The sequence below is a fragment of the Apostichopus japonicus genome, chromosome 3, assembly GCF_037975245.1.
Source record: "Apostichopus japonicus isolate 1M-3 chromosome 3, ASM3797524v1, whole genome shotgun sequence".
NCBI lineage: Eukaryota > Metazoa > Echinodermata > Holothuroidea > Aspidochirotida > Stichopodidae > Apostichopus > Apostichopus japonicus.
In genome coordinates this window covers 21,656,109-21,676,075 of record NC_092563.1, presented here as the reverse complement: position 1 = coordinate 21,676,075, position 19,967 = coordinate 21,656,109, and the positions used below count along the sequence as shown (strand labels likewise).

The 19,967-nt window shown below is 38.0% G+C and overlaps 2 protein-coding genes across 3 annotated transcripts in view; both read left to right on the top strand.

Moving 5' to 3' along the window:
- Positions 1–371: 371 nt before the first annotated feature.
- Positions 372–8,499, top strand: LOC139965445 (dehydrogenase/reductase SDR family member 4-like). The gene is made up of 10 exons (XM_071967786.1): positions 372–705; positions 1,002–1,080; positions 1,433–1,610; positions 3,088–3,165; positions 3,695–3,718; positions 4,261–4,331; positions 5,002–5,065; positions 5,637–5,771; positions 6,426–6,499; positions 7,526–8,499. The coding sequence occupies exons 2-10, from the start codon at positions 1,022–1,024 to the stop codon at positions 7,644–7,646; spliced, it is 804 nt and encodes a 267-aa protein (XP_071823887.1). The 5' UTR covers positions 372–705; positions 1,002–1,021; the 3' UTR covers positions 7,647–8,499.
- A 5,123-nt stretch (positions 8,500–13,622) lies between these two features.
- The window catches only part of LOC139965444 (breast cancer anti-estrogen resistance protein 1-like), a 37,461-nt gene continuing 31,116 nt past the window's right edge, over positions 13,623–19,967 (top strand). The window contains exons 1-2 of one of the 2 annotated variants that reach the window (XM_071967783.1): positions 13,625–13,762; positions 16,982–17,089. The gene's annotated coding sequence lies outside the window, so the exon portion shown is untranslated. Of the gene's footprint in view, positions 13,763–16,981; positions 17,090–19,967 lie in introns of both variants that reach the window. The other variant, XM_071967785.1, reaches the window with a different exon arrangement.

The window sequence follows — 19,967 nt, the reverse complement described above, 5'->3', positions numbered from 1 at the left end:
GTCTTTGCTAAATTAAATATTTATATTGTGGTCACGCCACTTGTCAACTGTCCATCCTCGCCGTTTTATTTTGGGAATATAGCAAACAAACCCGTACTTCAAACCGACATTAACCTGAAGACGAGATTCGATTCAAGTTCAGAAGAGAGATAGCTTATGATAAACTTCAAGAGGATAGTCAAAGACACTTCTTCCGAACAGACAACTTTTTTTCGTAAAAAATGTGGAAAGGTAATTTCAAACCTTTCAAATTCATCGACGTTTACTCCAACATTATGCCCGTACAAATGTGGGTGGGATGGGGGTTGGGTGGGAGGGGGCTTTCTTATAGGTCAACGCCACAATATGTTTATATCTTCTTCAATTAAATTATTGAGGTGAGAGTGGATAAATATATCATTACGGTCTCTCTGTTGCTCGACCTCTGGTTCATATTTCTTTTTGAATCTTTATGTCACAAATAATGGTGCCGGGAGAATTAAGAACACACTTATCAGTTATCGCGGTTGCGTTCTTGACCATGTATCGATATAGCGATAAAATCTGCAGAACAGTCGTACCTCTTGGGGAACTTTGGACTTCGTATTGTCTGAAATATAGCGATTACTGACTTTGACTTTCAGACAGGGTCTTCGAACATTATTCGTTTCTTTACAGCTTCACCCTGAAGAACACTAGAGAATCCTGTATCAACGAACTAGAAGGGTAATTTTGTTTAATGTTCATAAACGTTTAATGATTATAATTTAACTGTTTATATATATATATATATATATATATATATATATATATATATATATATATATATATATATATATATATATATATATATATATATATATATATATATACATACATACTCCTCCGTGTGGGAGAATGGTGATCACTACACTATAATAACTATAACATTATCTGGTAACGTTATTAACGGGTAAAATATCACCGGATTTTATTCCTAATGTGTGCATGTACAATGTTATTATAAATCTTATTATTTTCAGGTTTGCCCATATAGTTAACAATGCCGGGAGTAGAGCGATTTCGAGGTCGCGTGGCCATACTGACTGGTGCAACACAAGGGTACGTGTCAGCTAATAATAATGAAAATGCGATGAAAGCTATATGGATGCATCCATTATTTGCCTACAAATCTTACTACGCCGTTTTTTTCTTTGTCTTTGTGGTTCAAGTTTCAGGGCTTGTGTTGCCGTTTCGTTTATTTTTCATTGCTTTCTGTTCTTTTTCTCTTGCTTCGTTTGAAGGCGATAGGGGGGGGGGGGGGAGGGTCAGTCGTGTATTTTCTTTTCATTTGCTATTTCGTCTTCCTTCTCCTTTTGTGTTCTTCTTCTGAGAAAAGGGTATACTGTTATGCTTAAGTTTCACGAAAATCCCGATACACATTTATATATATATATTTTTGTTCTTACTTCAGTATCGGTCTATCATCCGCTCGTAGACTGGGTGTAGAGGGGTGCAAAGTCGTGGTTAGTAGTCGAAGTCAAGAGAATGTAGACACTGCCGTCAAAGAACTAAAAAACGAAGGAATTGAAGTGTCGGGAATCGTGTGTGATCAAGGTCAAAAGGAGGATAGAAGTAAACTCATTAAACACGTAAGTATGCACGGACGGTTCTGAGGACTTGACAATATATGTAGGTTAGGGGCCAGCCTCGGGCCCTGGGGGATACAGCCTCGGGCCCTGGGGATACAGCCTCGGGCCCTGGGGATACAGCCTCGGGCCCTGGGGATACAGCCTTGGGCCCTGGGGAAACAGCCTCGGGCCCTTGGATTACAACATCGGGCCCTGGATGCCAGGGGAAAAATTGGGGGCCCGGGAGAATTTGGACGAGGGTCGTGAAAATGATAGGATATAGAATATTGCATTGTCGTTTTGGTATATATTCTAAGCAAAGAAAATATGAAGACTTTCAAGAAGAGGACACGTGATGATATTGTACCTATAAGAGGTCCGATCAGGCCCTCGACAGCCCTGACCGCTCATCACCTGAGACTTTTAAGTGTATAGCATCATCTAAAATCATATACCTCCTTTTGAACGTTTTGTCAACTTCTTTTACGGTCACCGTGAATGGGTTGCTTGAGCACGCCTGCTACAATTTCGAAAACGACGCAAAAAGAGGCGAGATAATAAGAAATCTCATGAATTTGGTTGAGTTGATCCCTGAAATCATGCAGGCGATAATGAGCTGATAGAATTACCACAGGCGTAGGAGCCTAATTTGATTTTTTTTGGGGGGGGGGGGGGCTGTAACGACTTTCCCGAAAAATATAACCAAAATTTGTTCGCGCTGTCAACTTGTTAATGTGCATATCATATTGGCATTCATCGGTTATTACATCACATGCCAATAACATACAATCATTTTCCGTGTTACTACCCTTCCATATTGGTTAGAATTACAATAATAATGATAATAATAATATAAGTTTAACCATTGAAAAACACATTGCAAATTATTCTTCTTTCAGTAGGTGCCCGAAAAATTTTCAGCATATTGCCCAAATTTTCACATCAAAAATTTGTTGGGTGGGGGGAGGCTGCAGCCCCGAGCCCCCTGCCTCCTACGCCTATCAGAATTACTGATATGAACGCTGTATATTAATACAAAAATGTTTCAATGTCATATCAGTAGGATTCGGTGTGATATTGCAGTTGTTTGTATAACTTGCTGGGTGGGGATATGGTTTAAGGTAGTACTCTCGGTGTCCGTCTGAATTAAATTATAATGAGTTGGAAAATCCAGAACAGTGATAACAACTTGTAGCCTCCACCGAGATTCAGAGAACTTTCTGTTGTTGTATATACTATTCTTAAAGTTCATCTACATTATCCCATCCATGTTATTGTATTTCGTCCTTTTAGTACTAAGTTTCTGGGGTTTTCCTCACTAGTCTGATAGGCCAACCAGTCAGCCTCAGATACACTCGAACAAGGTTATTAAAGTTATAGGTCACAACAAATATTGATATGTACTTAAGAGAAAGTCTCGTCTCATTTTTTCCCATGTAGATCTATATGTACTAGGATTAAACTAGTATAACTTTGGTATATACACATTTGTTGACAGGCAATTGACACGTATGGAGGTTTTGATTGTCTCTTCATTAGCGCTGGGGCCAACAATCATAACGGGAACCTACTTACAGTAAGAAAGAAAAATAATAATATTGATGCTGTTTTATGTTATTATCTCATTGTGATATTACACTACCTCATTCGAAGATTCTACTCAATCAAAGTTTTATTTACTTTTTACTTTTCATTTTCGATTGCAAAGAATTTTTATTAAATTACGACAATTTTTCATTTCAGAATGATACTGTGTGTGTGCGTGTGTATGTATGTGTGTTTTCTGCTGTGTTTTCTTCTTGTTTGTGTAATCGTCTCCAGGTACTGATCAATGATTTTAAAGGAACGGGCGAGGCCTAGGGTAGTGAAGCGGGCTCCCATGGCGGGGATCTGTGGGTCCTCACCAGAAGAAAAAAAGTCAGAAACGTGAAATGGTGAATTCAGCGGCATATTAAGGTATAATTCGGTCTATAATGGACAGATAAACAGTGTAATAAACATGTACCGATGGGTTAAGTTATATCGAAGTTTTGGCTTTCATATAGATGATTTTTAAATTGATTTTAATTTCATTTGGTTTTAATTATTATTTGTTCACTTGACAGGCAACTGAGAAACAATTTGATCACGTGAGTATCAAATACATATATTATCATTGACAAACCTATGATTTATGAATATCCTGCAAAGCGATCGACGGATTATGTAAGATGAATATCGCAGCGTCGCTACGTCGCTACGTCGGACCAATTCCATGAAGTTGGCGAACATGCATTCCAATTAACCACCTTTCCTGCCCCCCCCCCTCCCCTCCTTCCTCTCCTAACAGAGAAACGGCCGTTTTTATCAAAATCGCTTTTTACATTGAAATGTTGACTTTCGTGAAATATCCATTGCATAACGTGTCGAAAGTATATAGTGATCATTCTAGTGTGTGGCATACAGCTAAATGCAGAGGATCCAACTGTATAATCCAGCATAATCCCGTGGAATGCATCCCTTGTGGTGTAGGGGGTGGGGAGTGGGAAGAAACATACTCATGTGGGGCCCCTCTGCCCTTCCTTCCCCACCCGGTCTTATGTATTTGTATATAGTATCCAATTATTGAACGTCATGTGTGCATGATACAGTAGGATATACAATTAGAGCCTATACCTTTAAATTTCCGCAGATTTTTCACATGAATGTGAAATCGAATTTCCAATTAATCCAAGAGTGTGTTCCAGTACTTGCCGAAAGAGGGTAAGTTGATACCTCGAACTGGGGGAGGGGGAAGGGCCAAGGGCGATATATAATTTAATAAGGAATTATGGCTTCTATAGAATACCACACTACGAACTGTCACGTTCAAACGGCTATGGGCAGAGGCGGCAGAAGAGGTTAGGGGGTGGGGTGGGGTGGGGGCAAAAAATATCACGATTGGGGAACACGTGCTTTGATTTGTTGGGGTGGGCGAGGGAGCCGCTGCGTTTGAATCACATCAGCTTCCCGATAAAATGAATCCTCTACGCTTTACGTAGAGAATGGTATTGTTTGTCTATATGCAGTTATTCATGACATCAGACCTATTTCCTTTGTGTCCACTTTTGTTACAAAATTAACAGAATAAAAGTATAAGTTGCAGTTGATGCAATTTATGTATGGAAAGTCACACTTTAGGCCTATCCACTAAAGTGTCTATACATTAACATTCAACAAACCTACACAGATGCAAAACTCAGGCTAACCTGTTCAAGTTACCATTGTATCCAGAAGAGAACTGTAGCTTCTGGTCACAACACAACATAATTATATATATTATATATATAATTAAACCAAATCAAATACTGTGTAAAGATAGGCAGCTGGCCTCCGACGACTACAATTGCACTGTTTACCTAGAAACTGATGATCTCGTTTATTCTGTTTGTAGAGGTGGTTCCATCCTCACCAATGCCACTGCAGGCACTTATGACCCATTGCAATCAGTCACTAAGGTGAGAGAGACTCTTATTTCTATTGAAATTCTGACAATGTTTTTGTTGTTGAGTCTGTTTATGAAAGGTTTCAAGTTTTCATTCTGATCCGGGGGTTTGGGAGGGGGAGGGGAAGGGGAAGAGAAGACACTGTCTTTAGCTCTATACTTATAATATAACACTAAGACATTCATATATTCTTTACAAAGTTATAATCTAGAAAAAAGTGGAAATACATCTGCATTCTAATAAATCCTAAATTTCTTCTGTTATATTAACGCCCTTGTCTCATCGTCACTGTCATCGTCATCGTCGTCATGTTCCTCATTGTCATTAGAATCGTGTCTATATATATATATATATATATATATATATATGTATATATATATATATATATATATATATGTATATATATATATATATATATATATATATATATATATATATATACATATATATATATATGTATATATATATATATATATATATATATATATATATATATATATATATATATATATATATATATATATATATATAGGCTAATATTCACCTGATATCATCTCGTACCTCTGTTTAATTTCTTGTTTAGAATCTGCTACTTTATTCTCTGAGCAAATTGTGTTTGATGTCGATGTCCCAGCAAATGGCGCCAACTTGTTTTAATCGTAAAATCAGGCTCAACTGTGTCGTACCTGGACCTATTAAGACACCATTTTTAATGGGGGTAAGTATTCCTGTCACAATTACCTTGTCTATATCACGGACATGTCGTCGTGCATCTAATGCTGGTTGTGTCGATTAATTATCCATTCTATTCTATTCTATTCCACTTCACGACCGGTTTCGTCCTTTTGAGAGGCCCTAATTATCATTTATACAAGCCAGTTTATACGCACTCACACACCAGTAGAATCACTGTGGTCGAGTGGTATAGGACTTCGGTCTGTGACCCAAAGGTTCGGGGTTCGATTCCTACCTTCGCCTGGTCAGTCTCAAAAGGACGAAACCGGTCGGGAAGTGGAAGTTTTCTGGTGTGTTGATCTTTATTAATTATATATATATTTAAACGAGGAAAAGCAAGATAATTGTGTGAATCGTGAATATGATTATAACATATATTACATATATATATATCAATTGATAATTCTAATATGTACACACATGTTCCACAAGCTATTGGTTTCTAGGAAATGTATGTGGTCTATCTTGCTATTCTTGCTCTATTTATAGCTAACTCTTTCTTACAGCTAAATCTACCACATCATTGTGTATTGTCCCATTCGGTCGCAACATTCCTCCCATCCCCGCCCCAATTTTCCACAAATGTAAGATTTATTGGAAATAAGAACTCATGGATTTTATGTAATTCTCGTTGTAGGGGCTAACTGATGTCCAGATGAAATCGTACGAAAAACTTGCGGGGATGAGCTTCACTGACGATCTGACAGGACGGTGAGTTGCAGGGGATCATGTCCTGTCATATCATATCATGTCATATCATATCATATCATATCATATCATATCATATCATGTCATATCATATCATGTCATGTCCTGTCATATCATTCCATACCATGCCATACCATGCCATACCATACCATACCATGCCATGCCATACCATACCATACCATACCATACCATACCATACCATACCATACCATACCATACCATACGATATCATATCATATCATGTCATGTCATGCCATGCCATGCCATGCCATGCCATGCCATGCCATGCCATGCCATGCCATGCCATGCCATACCATACCATACCATGCCATGCCATGCCATGCCATGCCATGCCATGCCATACCATACCATACCATACGATATCATATCATATCATGTCATGCCATGCCATGCCATGCCATGCCATGCCATATCACATCACATCACATCATACTATAAGACAGAAATGGGAAAAGCTTATATCGATCCGTGATAAACACATCGCACTGAAACTTTTCAAACTTATATTACTGTTTGTGCTGGTTCTTCAAATTTCTTTTCCAGCAAGACGGATGTTTAATTAGATTGTCACATATCAGGCCTGGCTTGGAAAATGCTTTTAAGTGTGACAGTATAATATACATATAATTAAATTTAAAAAAATATGTCATCCAAGATAGAGCATGAGTGTGTAAGCCAAACAACTTGATCTATACGCTCAACCGCTGTCCCCTTACATCAAGACTATATGAACCAGGCGATCATGACCGTGTTACGTCAAGTGAGTAGAATAACACACCATGTGAGTAGAATAACAAACCATGTGAGTCAAAGTCAAACATTAGCGACTAATAAATTATGAATTTCTATCATATCTGGAAAAGCAATACTTAATGAACTAATTAACTGCTAAACGGAAAGACAAAAGGTTGATTCAAGGTATGCTGTAAAATGGATTCTCATCAGTTCTTTTAAAAAGCTTGTTTATATTAAAAAAATATTTTCATCTGTTTTAATTCTGTAACATAGATTTGGGGAACCAGAGGAGGTCGCGTCCATAGTTGCTTTCCTGTTATCTGACGATGCTTCTTATATTAATGGCCAGTGTATTGTTGCTGCTGGGGGACTTCCCTTTACCACCTTCATGTGACGTCATCTTTCGTTGCACAAGTCAGTCTATATGGCTGCTGAAATGTATTGGGCGAGATAACAACTTGAAAGTAGCCAAACTGATATACCGAGGACTTCAGTTTCGTTATCTACATGTTTCTACTTCCACGATATATTGTACACTATATATAACTCTTCCCATGGACGTCGGTATCTCACTGTGACGGCGTTTTGTACCAAGCGGTGGACCCACCCGGGCCGGTTTCGATCCAATAATCTGGCAGTCCACGTCTTCCCTGTGCTAAAGCAGTGATAACTTCAGGGATGTACTGGGCGGCACTGGGCGGCCCCGCCCAGCACTAAGAATTACAGCCCAACACTGTCTTAAAAATCGTGAATCCCACCCAGCACTATTTTCATCTAAAATCCCGACATTCCTAAAATATGTTCAACATAAATTGGGCCTAGCCTATGCCAAACTCATACAGACTATAATAATGCATCAGTTACGCAAGCGAGAAACATTACTTACGGCTCTCAATCGGTCCCTTGTAAAATCTCTTTGAAACAAACTAATAACTTTTACCAGGTACGTAATATATTTCACTAAAAAAATTGTTAGCAAATCTAGTACTTGTGTATGTGCTTAAAAAGCTACACAAGTGCCAGCATTTGGCATCTGAGCACCTTCAAAAATCCCACAGGACGGCGATCAGTATATACCCGGCACTCCAGAAATCCTTAATTCCTGTGACACGTTGGCTTTCATGACGCATTCAAGTTCTCGTAAGAACAACATGACCACAGAGGCGTCGGGGCGCCACCAGGCCACCTTTTTGCACTCTCCATATATCCCATATTAAAGTTTCCGGCCACCCTAACCTTTTTCGAGCCCTCAGCCCCCTATTGTCACAATCTCTCTCTTGCCAGGCCTGATGGTATATATATATATATATATATATATATATATATATATATATATATATATATATATATATATATATATATATATATATATATATATATATATAGATATAGATATAGATACTGATTTCGCCACAGTCTACATGGTCCCTTCTCAGTGGCCTAATAACTGACAATATACATGGACACGTTTTACGTTACTTTGCACCACCCCATTTGCACCAAAATTCTTTAACTGAAAGTTATTTAATTGTTGTAATAAATAACCATGGGGCTTACATCTCTTCCGCCCGCAGAGTTATGCAGTTAGTGACTTGCTTTACACTGACAAACTACCCTACGCAAAATGCAGCAGCAGCTGTATGAGTTACAAGATGTTGAAATATTCTCAGTGGGTTGTTTATGGAGGGGGGAGGGGGGGGGCGGGATAGGGTCTGGGATTACCCATGAGAAAACATCACTCAAAAACAAATGATGCATGATATGTAATAAATTACTCAACATCCAAATATAGATGATTGGTCTGATGTCGGTTTTTACATTTTCATGTCATTAAATATTGCATTCAGTGATATATGGTATTTAACGTCTTGTTATTACTTATGCAAAGAATTTCAGCACATTTCGAAATTTGTTATACAGCTGACAGAGGTGAAATATATAAATATATATGAGCTAATTGATTCTTCTGCCGTTGTTTACTTTATGTATCCTTTTGTTTTCATTCCTTTCTTACTTCTTAAATTATTTGCGAGATTGTACTGGCTTTTACGTTGACAGTGTTTCAATAATTCTCACCGTAAACAAATATTACTTACAGAATTGACATAGAAGAAAACAGATCTATAGTCTATTGCCTACACTGTTAATTAAGAAATATCCGGAAATTAACGGTGAAATTTGAAGTAGTATTATTGTGGCACCCTAATTGTGCTATTTTTACATTTTTTTGGGTGGTTAAAATAACAGGAATTTTAATGATATTTACCCTGTGCACTACTCCTTAGCATTCACTCTTCTTGGTGGACGTAAAAGTACCATAAAACCGTAAATGAATATGCAGCGCCTTGGTTGTAGAATAACTGTTGAATACAGTTTTAGTTGTCTAATGGTGCTTTTATAAAGACACCATATTAAATGGTGGGTACATGTGGTGACATGACAGCGATTATTTAAGGCCGTGGCTATTCTTATGACTAGTCGTAACAATTATTTATAAAGTATTCTTACGACATAAGGCGAATTCAAGCGCAGTAAAGTAAATAAGGCAACTGCGCATGTAGTAGGGGTAATCCTAAACCTAACTTTAACCCTAAACCCCAATCCTAACCCTAACACTAACCCTAACCGGAAATTATTGTTACTCCTGGTCGTAAAAAATAGTACTCCTGTCATAAAAATAACAACTGCGCATGCGTAGTCGGAAATTATTCTTACAAACAGTCGTAAGAATAGCCACTTTGATTATTTAACCTCTGTGTGAATGAATTACACTTTGTTACCTGTTTGTATCATTTACATATATACATCAGGACACTGTTTCATATTGAAAGTTTTACTCAAATTTATTTGAGTTTCATTCTCGTTGGATGATTTTGGTGCTTAATTATGCATGTTTGTGTCTCATTGATCATGCAAGTGGTCATCTTAGTAATGCACGTTGTTTTTTTTTTATCGAGGGCGCTTGTCCCAAAATCAAAACAAAAAAAATCGCCCTGTACAGCAGTATAACTCTGGAACTGATGGCGCACTTTTGATTTGATTGATACATCTCTGTTTTGGACACCAGATAGTTTGTACGCAAAGTGCTCTGACAAAGTAGTCTAGAAAGATGTTGTCTTTCATAGTGTTTATATATTAACACCGTGGGCTGTGCGAACAGGGGGGGGGGGTCTTTTCCACCACTCTAATCGTCGTTCGGGGATAATGATTCAGTTGGGGATTGTTTACATTCAATTGGGGAATAATTTGGACCATTGCCACGGGTGTGCTCCCCTTTTTCAATTTCACACAAACGAGCAAGGGTAATTATTAGCACAACCTTGCTTTTAGAGCTAATTATAGATCTAATGTATGCTCTAAGCTTGTTCTTTTTCATTGGGACCACCTTCATGGCAGTCGCTTTTAACGGCCGCAGCGCTACACCGGGCCCTCCTTCATAAAACCATTCATTCGCCTCTGGCTCTGCCATAAAAGTTCCATCCCTCAATTTATAAGTCAAGGGAACTTTGGAATTTTGCCCTTTCCAGTCCCAGTTCTGTTCCTAGAGCGTATTCAAGTATACGACCCAGATACCAATGGGTGGGGAGGGGGAAGGGACATGATGACTGACGATTGAACTGACTCCAGTCCCACCCCTTCCCAATCTTAAACCTGTTCGGAATCTCTGAAGTGTCAAACCCGGATGACTGTAAGTTGCACCGATGAAATTGTTCTAACTTTCCCCGGTTGTGAAAGAGGTAATTCCACAACTTACCTGAACCGGAGAACTTGAGAATTTTTTGATGAGCGAGCGCCATCTACCGGTAGGAACAAGCTTGTTAACTTGCCTGGCTTGTTCGTTCCAGTTTCATCAACGTTTTGCAAATTTTAGGCCCAAAACCCAAGATATTACAGGATCGAAGAATACAACCCACCAGACCAGGCCTGCAGTCAAAATAATCCTTTGAGATATTTTTGCTTATCTGAGGGGCTTAGATGCCAAATGATGCAATCTTTTACATCTTTTTATCCCGGCTACATTTGTATTCCATTTTTTTCTGTTTCTTTTTTAAAACACTAGTCATTTTCTAAATTCAAATGGAATGTTATTGATTGATCACAAACTGTCAAATTGTAAGTGACAATAGGGAAATTAATTTTTTTAAATAAAACAATTATAGTTTATTGTAGGTCTTAAAACTGGTCAAATTGGGCGGTAGTTTTGGTTGTTTATTGGTTTAATGGGATAGGAGTTTTGTCCGTGTATACAACCGTACGTTTTTTAACTTAGCTAGAACTAGGGTATCAGGCGCGTATCCAGGATTTTCTAACCCGGGGGGCGCGAATTACTATCTAAGCGGAGCGCCACCATCGGTTGGCGCGCAGCGTACAAGAAAATTTCTGGTTTTGATACCCCCTAGATCACCGGAAATGGCACTTCTCGGGCTTGAAAATGACCAAGCAGATGTACACTTTTGCCTGAGAAGCAATTATTTCCCAATAGTTTTTTCCCCATCCATAACCTTTTTAAAGATTTTCACCAGTTACACATCATGTTCGACCTCATCGCATGTCCTGTGGATCATTGCTTTCGTAGGTGATTCTAAGTCGCGGCCAACAATACCCGACAGCCCCACTTTTTAAGGTTTTCATCCCATTATTCGATCCGAATTTGAAAATTTACATTTCTCGTGAATAAATTCACTCCAAAACATACCCATAATGTTGCAAAAAATGTCATCTATGGACAACCAATATAGAAAAACCTAATTCAACCCTAACAGACCGGTCAAAATTACACCAGAAGTGGGAAGTATGATGAAGAATGTTGGTCAGGTAATTTTCGAAAATAATTTATTGGTGTACAAATATTAAACCTTGTTATAATGGCTAATATAAACTTGGTTGAAGGAAATGAAAAAATAGCAGATATTTCCGAAAACGAACACAACACACATAGGCGAAGGGTGCGGGGGGGGGGGGGGGCTACTGAAAGAAAAATAAATTGCAATGATGTGGCTAAAGGAAATGAATCTCCTTGATAATTAAAATAAAGTTCTATAAGCTTGGCCGACTTATTCGCCATTACTAATGTAAAAGAGAATTTGACATAATTTGACCTTCATGCTTTTACTACATCTACATAATACATTTCGTTGTTTACGTTAGCATCCCGCGGTTCCTGCGCAATTTCCACGGACCGTACGGTACACGATGGCATGCGATAATAACCGATGCTTGCTTATATGATATTGACCTTAACATGTTGAACGCGCGCGGAGCGCGCGAAAAATGTAGGTTAAATTTTTCGGGCAAGTCGTTACAGCCCCCGAAAATCAAATTTGGTTCCTATGACTACATACATCGACAGTTTTGAGGCAGTTCAACCTGGAACCGCCATTTTCATTCTCACTGATATGATGTCATATCTGCTGTTTGTTTTACATGTTCGAACAGGCGGCGCGTAGCGAATAATTTGCCAAGGGACGGGCGAACCCTGTAGGCAAACTATCTAAGCGTAGCGCCACCACGAATTGGCGCGAAGCGTACAAGAAAATTTTTGCCGAAAATGCCTCCCAGATCGCTGGAAATGACACTTTCCATGCCTTCTGAGTTGCATCTAAGCATTTTCTATTTTGAAATTACTAGCGATATCAAAAAAAAATATATACTCGGGTGGGGGGGGGGCGTTCGCCCCTTCCCGAAATGCGTCATGTTCCCCAACGACTCGGTCGAGTTCGAGACCAGCCACAGTTGGTTTCATAGCACAATTGTTAAGGCGTCCATACTTACACACGCGTTATGATAGACCATATATAGTATGTATATATATATAGATACGTTAGTGAGAGAGGAAAAATGGAAACGTCAAAAATGGAGTTAGTGTAGGGTGAGGCGCACGACCCTTCCGAAATCCTCGATCCGTCACTGGCTACCCGGCCATGTGTATATAATAGGGATCAGCGCTGTAATTATGGCACTGTTCCCCTTTCTCTTCCCTTGGCGATTTTTTTCTTTAACTCCCTCCTTTTCTCCCTTTTTCTCTCTTTCTTCTTTTTCTTTTCCCTTCCTTCCTCTCCTCCTCCTCTTTTTCCCCCTCTTTTTTTCCTTTTTCTTCTCTTTTTTTTCTCTCCTCTTTTTCTTACCCGGGGGGCGCGCGCCCCCAACGCCCCCCCCCTGGATACGCACCTGGGTATGTCCCCCCCCACTCCCCGTGGGTACGTGCCTGCACCACTCCACCCCTCAGGAACAATTTTCCGAACATCCGCAAGCCGAAACTGTAGATAAATTTAACCACGTCTGAAAAATCGGAAAGAGTGAAACGTGGGCACGTTGAAATATGCTATCACAAACAACCCTCCCCTCCTTTATCTAATCCATCTGCCCAGCAGACGACAGCAGACGACAAGTTTAAATAGCGACGAACATCCACGGTCGGCGGTCGGCAAGGAAAATGTATTTTGTTTTGATGTGTCAAGTTCATATTAATCTGGCTTAATCTTTCAACCGTTTACGGAGTTTTAAATCAAAGTATGTCCCTGTTATGAACGTCATATTTGAATTTCTACAGAAACAGAATGTTTTATTGCATATGTGTTTTCTTTTCTCTCCTCTCATGCTACTGTAGCCTGTAGGTCTAACGTTAGGTTAGTAAAGAAGTTATATTTAGTATTGTAAGTTTAGGTTATCAGAAAAACCCTATTTAACCTGTATTAATTATATGTAGGACTAGCCTTTATGGCTGTAGGCTACTTCTCCTAAGATAAGCAAAACGTAATTTAGGGGGTACACCTAAGTTAGGTGTAAGTAAGGTTAGGAAGTGAAATGCAAATCATGACAATTTTGGTAAATTTTGTTTTAGTATTCCCCATTTGAAATCCTTTCCCATGTGACGCTCACGTAAAGAACACAGGCAGCAGTCAGACTATATCAAGTAGGCCTATACTCTATTCCATGAATTTTACGAAAGTTACTAACCTCATATTTCATAAGTCATAGGAGTAGTGGAACAATATGCATACCGAGCAATAATCCTAACGTGTATTAGCCCTACACAAATTTTGATGCCAACCTCAAGTCAGTTCTTTCACTGAACATAATATCCACATAGGCTAGGCCTATTATAAAAGTATAAACTTGATGAAAGGTCAAAATCTCCAGAAAATTGAAACCTTTTAAATTGTTCTTGCTGTAACAGTGCTGTCATGATTGAGGACTATTCAAGGTAGGTTGAGGAGTGATCGACCGTTAATTGTAGCTATCAATTTCCTTGAAACAGATTTGATGAGATAAGAGAAAGTATCTTTCAGAAAATTTGTTGAAATTTGCAAATGGACAAGAAGTTGGCAAATTTAGAGTTATTTTAGATTTGCTTGAGTAAATCATTCCAAATCATGTCAGTTTAGGGGACTTATACACTATATTAAATTGCAGTGTGTATAAGTCTACTCCACAGGTTTTACATACACCAGAGCTATGAGTCATTGATCTTCATAGCTGATAACATGGGGGCGATCCTGGGGGGGGAAGGGGGGATATGGCCTCCCCATGAAAAGGGTGGAGGGGATGTAATACACCATATCCCCCCACCAAATGCCAGGGATAAGAATATTTTCATGCCTACATTTATGCATCATCGTGAATGTACAGCTCTTTTTTAAGCTTCATTTCTCGCCTACCATAAACGCAGTGCGATCTTATCAAATAAACCGTCTTTATCTTAATCACAGTATTGATATAGTACATATATGCACCCTCATAGTATTCATATAGGCCCTATAGTACATAGGCCTACACACGTACATGTTCCCTCGAACAGCTGAGAATCTCATGTTACCAGGGTAATGCTTAATACATGTTTCACCTGGATGCCCTAGCAATCGGTACCTAGGAATGTAACTACAGTATGTGTAATTGTGTATTGCATGTGCATAGGCCTATAATAGCCTGCATTAGGCCATTTTCTTCATGGAATAATATAAAAGAGCTCTCGAACATTCTAACGTAGCGCCTGAAACAAGATTGACAGGGGCAATTAACACCCAAAATAACACCCGAAATAAAAAAAACAGTATTTTGGATCCTGATTATGAGATATTTCGGACATGATATCCCTATTTTAAAGTTGGGTATACTGTATGTCGCTTACAAACCTTGGGAAGTGCCGTTTCCGGCCATCTAGAGGGTTTGTAAATCCCCAAATTTTCTTGTACGCTTCGCGCCAACCTATGGTGGCGCTATAAGCTTAGATAGTCAACAAGGTCATATCCCCCCCACTCGGAAGTACGGATCACCACCCATGGCTGATAACACTCATTTTGGATGATTTAAGTGTACAAATTTGTGCAACAAGAAATTTTACCACTTTGTTGTACATATAGACGCAACTTGAAGAGAACCCTGATTTATAACAGCTACTACTTAAATAGTTGTCAGTTTGATCAATGCAACATGCAACCTAGATTATTGTTCCTAGAGAATTGTACTGGTCATGCTTACAATAAGTGTCTCTTTTGAAGCTAAAAAAGTAAATTTACAGTAGCATTATATACTATTAAAGGTAGTCAGTATAGGCCACAAAAATATATCACCCTATAATTGCTAAAAAGTTTTCAAAATATACTTTCCTGGAGGTCTTTACTCTCCAAATTGTTCTCAGACATTTTTTAAGGAACACACAAATGACTGAATGTCACAGTGAGGAAATTTCCTCCAAGGGTGTAATAAACACAGTTTAAGAACTTTGACCAAAGGTGACCATATTTGAATATCTAGCATATTTGGGGCCAATACAGCATACCTTTAAGATGCTCCCGGTAGCACCTTACAAGTTACTAAGTCTGTCTGAACCATACAGAGGCCTCTATTCCAGTGGTGAAACCTGCCAGTATATCTAGCAAATCTCAAAATGCCTCCTTCACAATCAATACTTATGTTTGTCACATTGCCAGCTATTTATTGCACTTCCTTTACCGTAGATTAATAAAAAAAAATGCCTACCACGCAGAGACCTTGTGTGTGTATTTTGGCTCTGTCCCAAAACTCAGGCCATTTTGAGATGAATTACGGCAGAAGTACATTGTGCAATATACTGCCAGTTGATGCCTATATTCCAAGGGTCTCCGTACTGTACAACTTAAATTACATATTTGAAAAGGCAATTTAACCATCCACAAATGACCTCTTCAGTCAGTGTGTTAATTCAAACTTCTTTGACTGTCATATAAGTGCTGAGCTTTTGAACACAATGTCATCAGATACTATGATCCTTGATGATTTTCCATTCAGATCCCTGATTTAGTTGGGCAGGTACAGGAAATTTCAGTGATTCATGTATGACCACAAGCCCCAAGGTCAATCATAACTACAGAAGTAGCTGGACTGCATGTCTTGCCTAGGCCATAGAAGGTCCACTTCACTACTGAGTCCTTGTAATGTACACTTACTGTATGTCCACACAAGGAACTAAACCAGATAACTTTCTGGCAGTCTAATATTAATTGCCTATGTTGCAAATAACTCAAATCATATATCAACCAATATGTGGGTGTATATTAACAACAGGTCATATGTCAATAGAATACAAAAGTACACATTTATATCAAGCAACCTATTGATTTAAAGGCTGTGTTCTTTTTGTGTGTATAGTTCAGTTAATAGGCTAAATTTACTGCTATTTTGTTTTCTGATTTTTATCTTTTAATGTTTTTTTTTCATAATCTTATCATATTCTTATCTTTCTTTATATAGTCAAACCACTTCCTATAACCACCACAACAACTATACACTAAGTCAATGCCATTCATTAGTTGTTATTGCTTATGATTTACTACAAAACAGATCAAGCCTAACAAACAGGTAAATCTCAGTTCCATTCTTCTATTCAGTTTAAACGTGTTTCCTATTATTACTAAGTAAGAAAAGTGAATAGCGAATATAGATTAAAAATTGTGAATTACATTCCGCTACCAACTTTCCATCGATAAATTAACCTAACAGGACAGAGTTTTAGGCTAAAGACATTCCTAGAATATTTCTAATACTAACAGATTAAAGGTCATGATTGCTGCTCCCAAATATGCTAAAAACAAGTCAAATACTGTAATGGTCAGACATGGCCAAATTTCAGGAACAATTTACAGCCATTCTTAAAATATGGTTTCACTCCCTGAGGATGTGATCATACACTAATTTATTCATCCCAATTCATCTGATAGCAATAAAGAGGCACTCAGAGCCCAGGAAAATAATTTTGAAAGTTTTTTCAGCAATTTTTTAGCAAAATACTGATGACCTTTAAATGTAATGCTCAAAATTGGTAATTTCCAGTGTTCACTTTCTTGATCCCACCATGCAGGAGGTTAGGCTTAAAAATGTTAGCATAGAGTGCAATGTATTAGAGAGTTTGGTTACAGGCTTATCAGTTATTGAGATATGATCATTTGAAAGTTAAAGTGTGAGCTGTATCTATATTTTTTCTGTGTGTGTGTTTGTGTGCATGTGGGTATGCTTGTGTGTGGTTTAACTTACCAACAAAGTGTCCACAGTTATTTTCCAAAATGGTGTAATCCAGTTTAGAGTAAGTTTCATATGTAGAGGAAGATGACATTTACACAAATGAGAGTAAAGTCAGTAAACACAATGACTTTGTCAGGAACTAGTGTAAATTGGTCTTTGGTTTCATCGTGACTTTGGAATCATCTGGCATATATAATTGGGACAAATTTTCTCCAGTAATAATAAGTTCTTTCTTTCCGTATTTTTCTTTTGGTTTGCAATTTACCTGGATCTTAAAGTTTATCTTCTGTGTTGACTTTGTTTCACTTCTTTTCATTGACAAGCACTTTTTCTTGTATTTTTAAATAACCCATTATCAATTATTGTTTTTATAAGGAGAACACTAAACCTCAATTCAACTTCCTTGATTGCAAAGGAAAACAACTTTTCATGAGAAAATCATGTTCCACTCCAGTATTTTGAAATCTTGCACGCATATATGAGGTACTGTACACATGTTGTTGCATTATATTCTAGAGGCTCATTTCCCACTTCAAAAACTTTTTTTGTATCTTGATTTGCTAATTGGAACTTTGTCTATCTCTGATATGTATGGTATAAAATGGAAACCTATGACATAAAATTTGATCAGAATAATAGTTTATGTCTTCAGAATAGTAGTTTATGTCTTCTAATTTATGTACTTAAATAAATATTAAACTTTATATCAATTACTGGTGAATTCTGGCAGTTGTAGGTTTTTGATTATGCCATGAAAAGTAGGAAAGGAACAATGAAGTGTTCCATTGACCCCATAAATAAACTTAGGCAGATTATTAATGGTAGTCTATGACAACCAGCATCAGCTGTAAAGGGTTACAAGGGTAGTCAAATTCAAATTGCATTGTCACCAAATAGGTAAAATAATATATTGGTATCACCCCCAAAAGCTTGAGTTCTATTCACCAACAAACTCTCCAGTTAAAGTTTGTTCTGTACTAGTCATTGTTATTTTGTTACATTTCTTCAGACAACCAAATTGCTGATAGGACAACCGAAATGTGAGGCAGTGCTTGTCCGGGGGGGGGGGGGGGGGCAACCAGAAGAAATCCTTAAAAAACTTTGCCCTGAAACTGAAGATGTTGCTTACTTTACCTTCAAAGAGGTTTTACATTTAGTACACCCTAGCATGTACTACTGGATCCTGAGATCTTCAGTGTTTGCCCTGGGCGTTTCAAATCGCAGTCAGTCAGGGAAATGAGGTGGGAGAGAAATGGGGAGTTTGATTTGGTTATTAAAATTTAACTTTAATTTTAGAAATAGATTAAATGTGTTCCAAACTCAGTCAAGTAACTGGTTTTTGAGATAGAAAAGGGTCAGAATGAGAGGACTTAAGTTGGCATTAAGGGTACGAACTAAACTTGAATCTAAATGCATTTGTAAATATTTAACATATCATCAAATTCATCATATGTGCATGGCTTAAGGTGTGAAAATTGTTCAGCAGAGGGCATGTGGAAGGAAAAACTGTACTTGTGTAAGTCCCATTTCCCCTCCCTCCCCCTTCCTCTCCCTTTAGGCAAGTGATATTAATATAAGAGTACAGTAACATAATATTATTCGTACAGTAAGAAAGGTTTTAGATATTAATTAGGAGACGGTTTCTTCATAGAGCAGAACTTTGTTTGCTACTGGTATAGAGATGCTACATATTAATAAATACATGCATTTCAATTTCCAAAGTTGATGGGTGGACATCAACTCCACTTATAGAACCTGTTTACACTAGATCCAAATGGAATCCATGAGGCATTTGGATGCTCACATGCCCTGATGATCATGTTAGCTGCTGATTTACCCAAGATCCAGATGTGATCTCCATCAAAAGTGTTTTAGACTTAGTATAATCATCTTATACACTGATATAATATTTGTACATGTATGTATGCAAAAATGTAGAGTTGATCTTTGCTTCGGAGCCACCTTAAAATCGGAGGACGTTCACCTCATAAATATTTGATTCAGGGTCTTGACTTATCTCACATCTAATTTCAAGTGTGTTTTGCGGTAAGAACTGATCCAGAGAGTTCATTGTTCGCTCATGAATGTTAGATCTAGATCCAGTGTAAACAGTTTCGTTAGTTTACCACCTAGGCTAAGGAGATACTGTAGCCTACAGTAGTATTACACTCATGATATAAATAGTAGGGTCCATGCACTCTCAAAGATTGCTCATCAA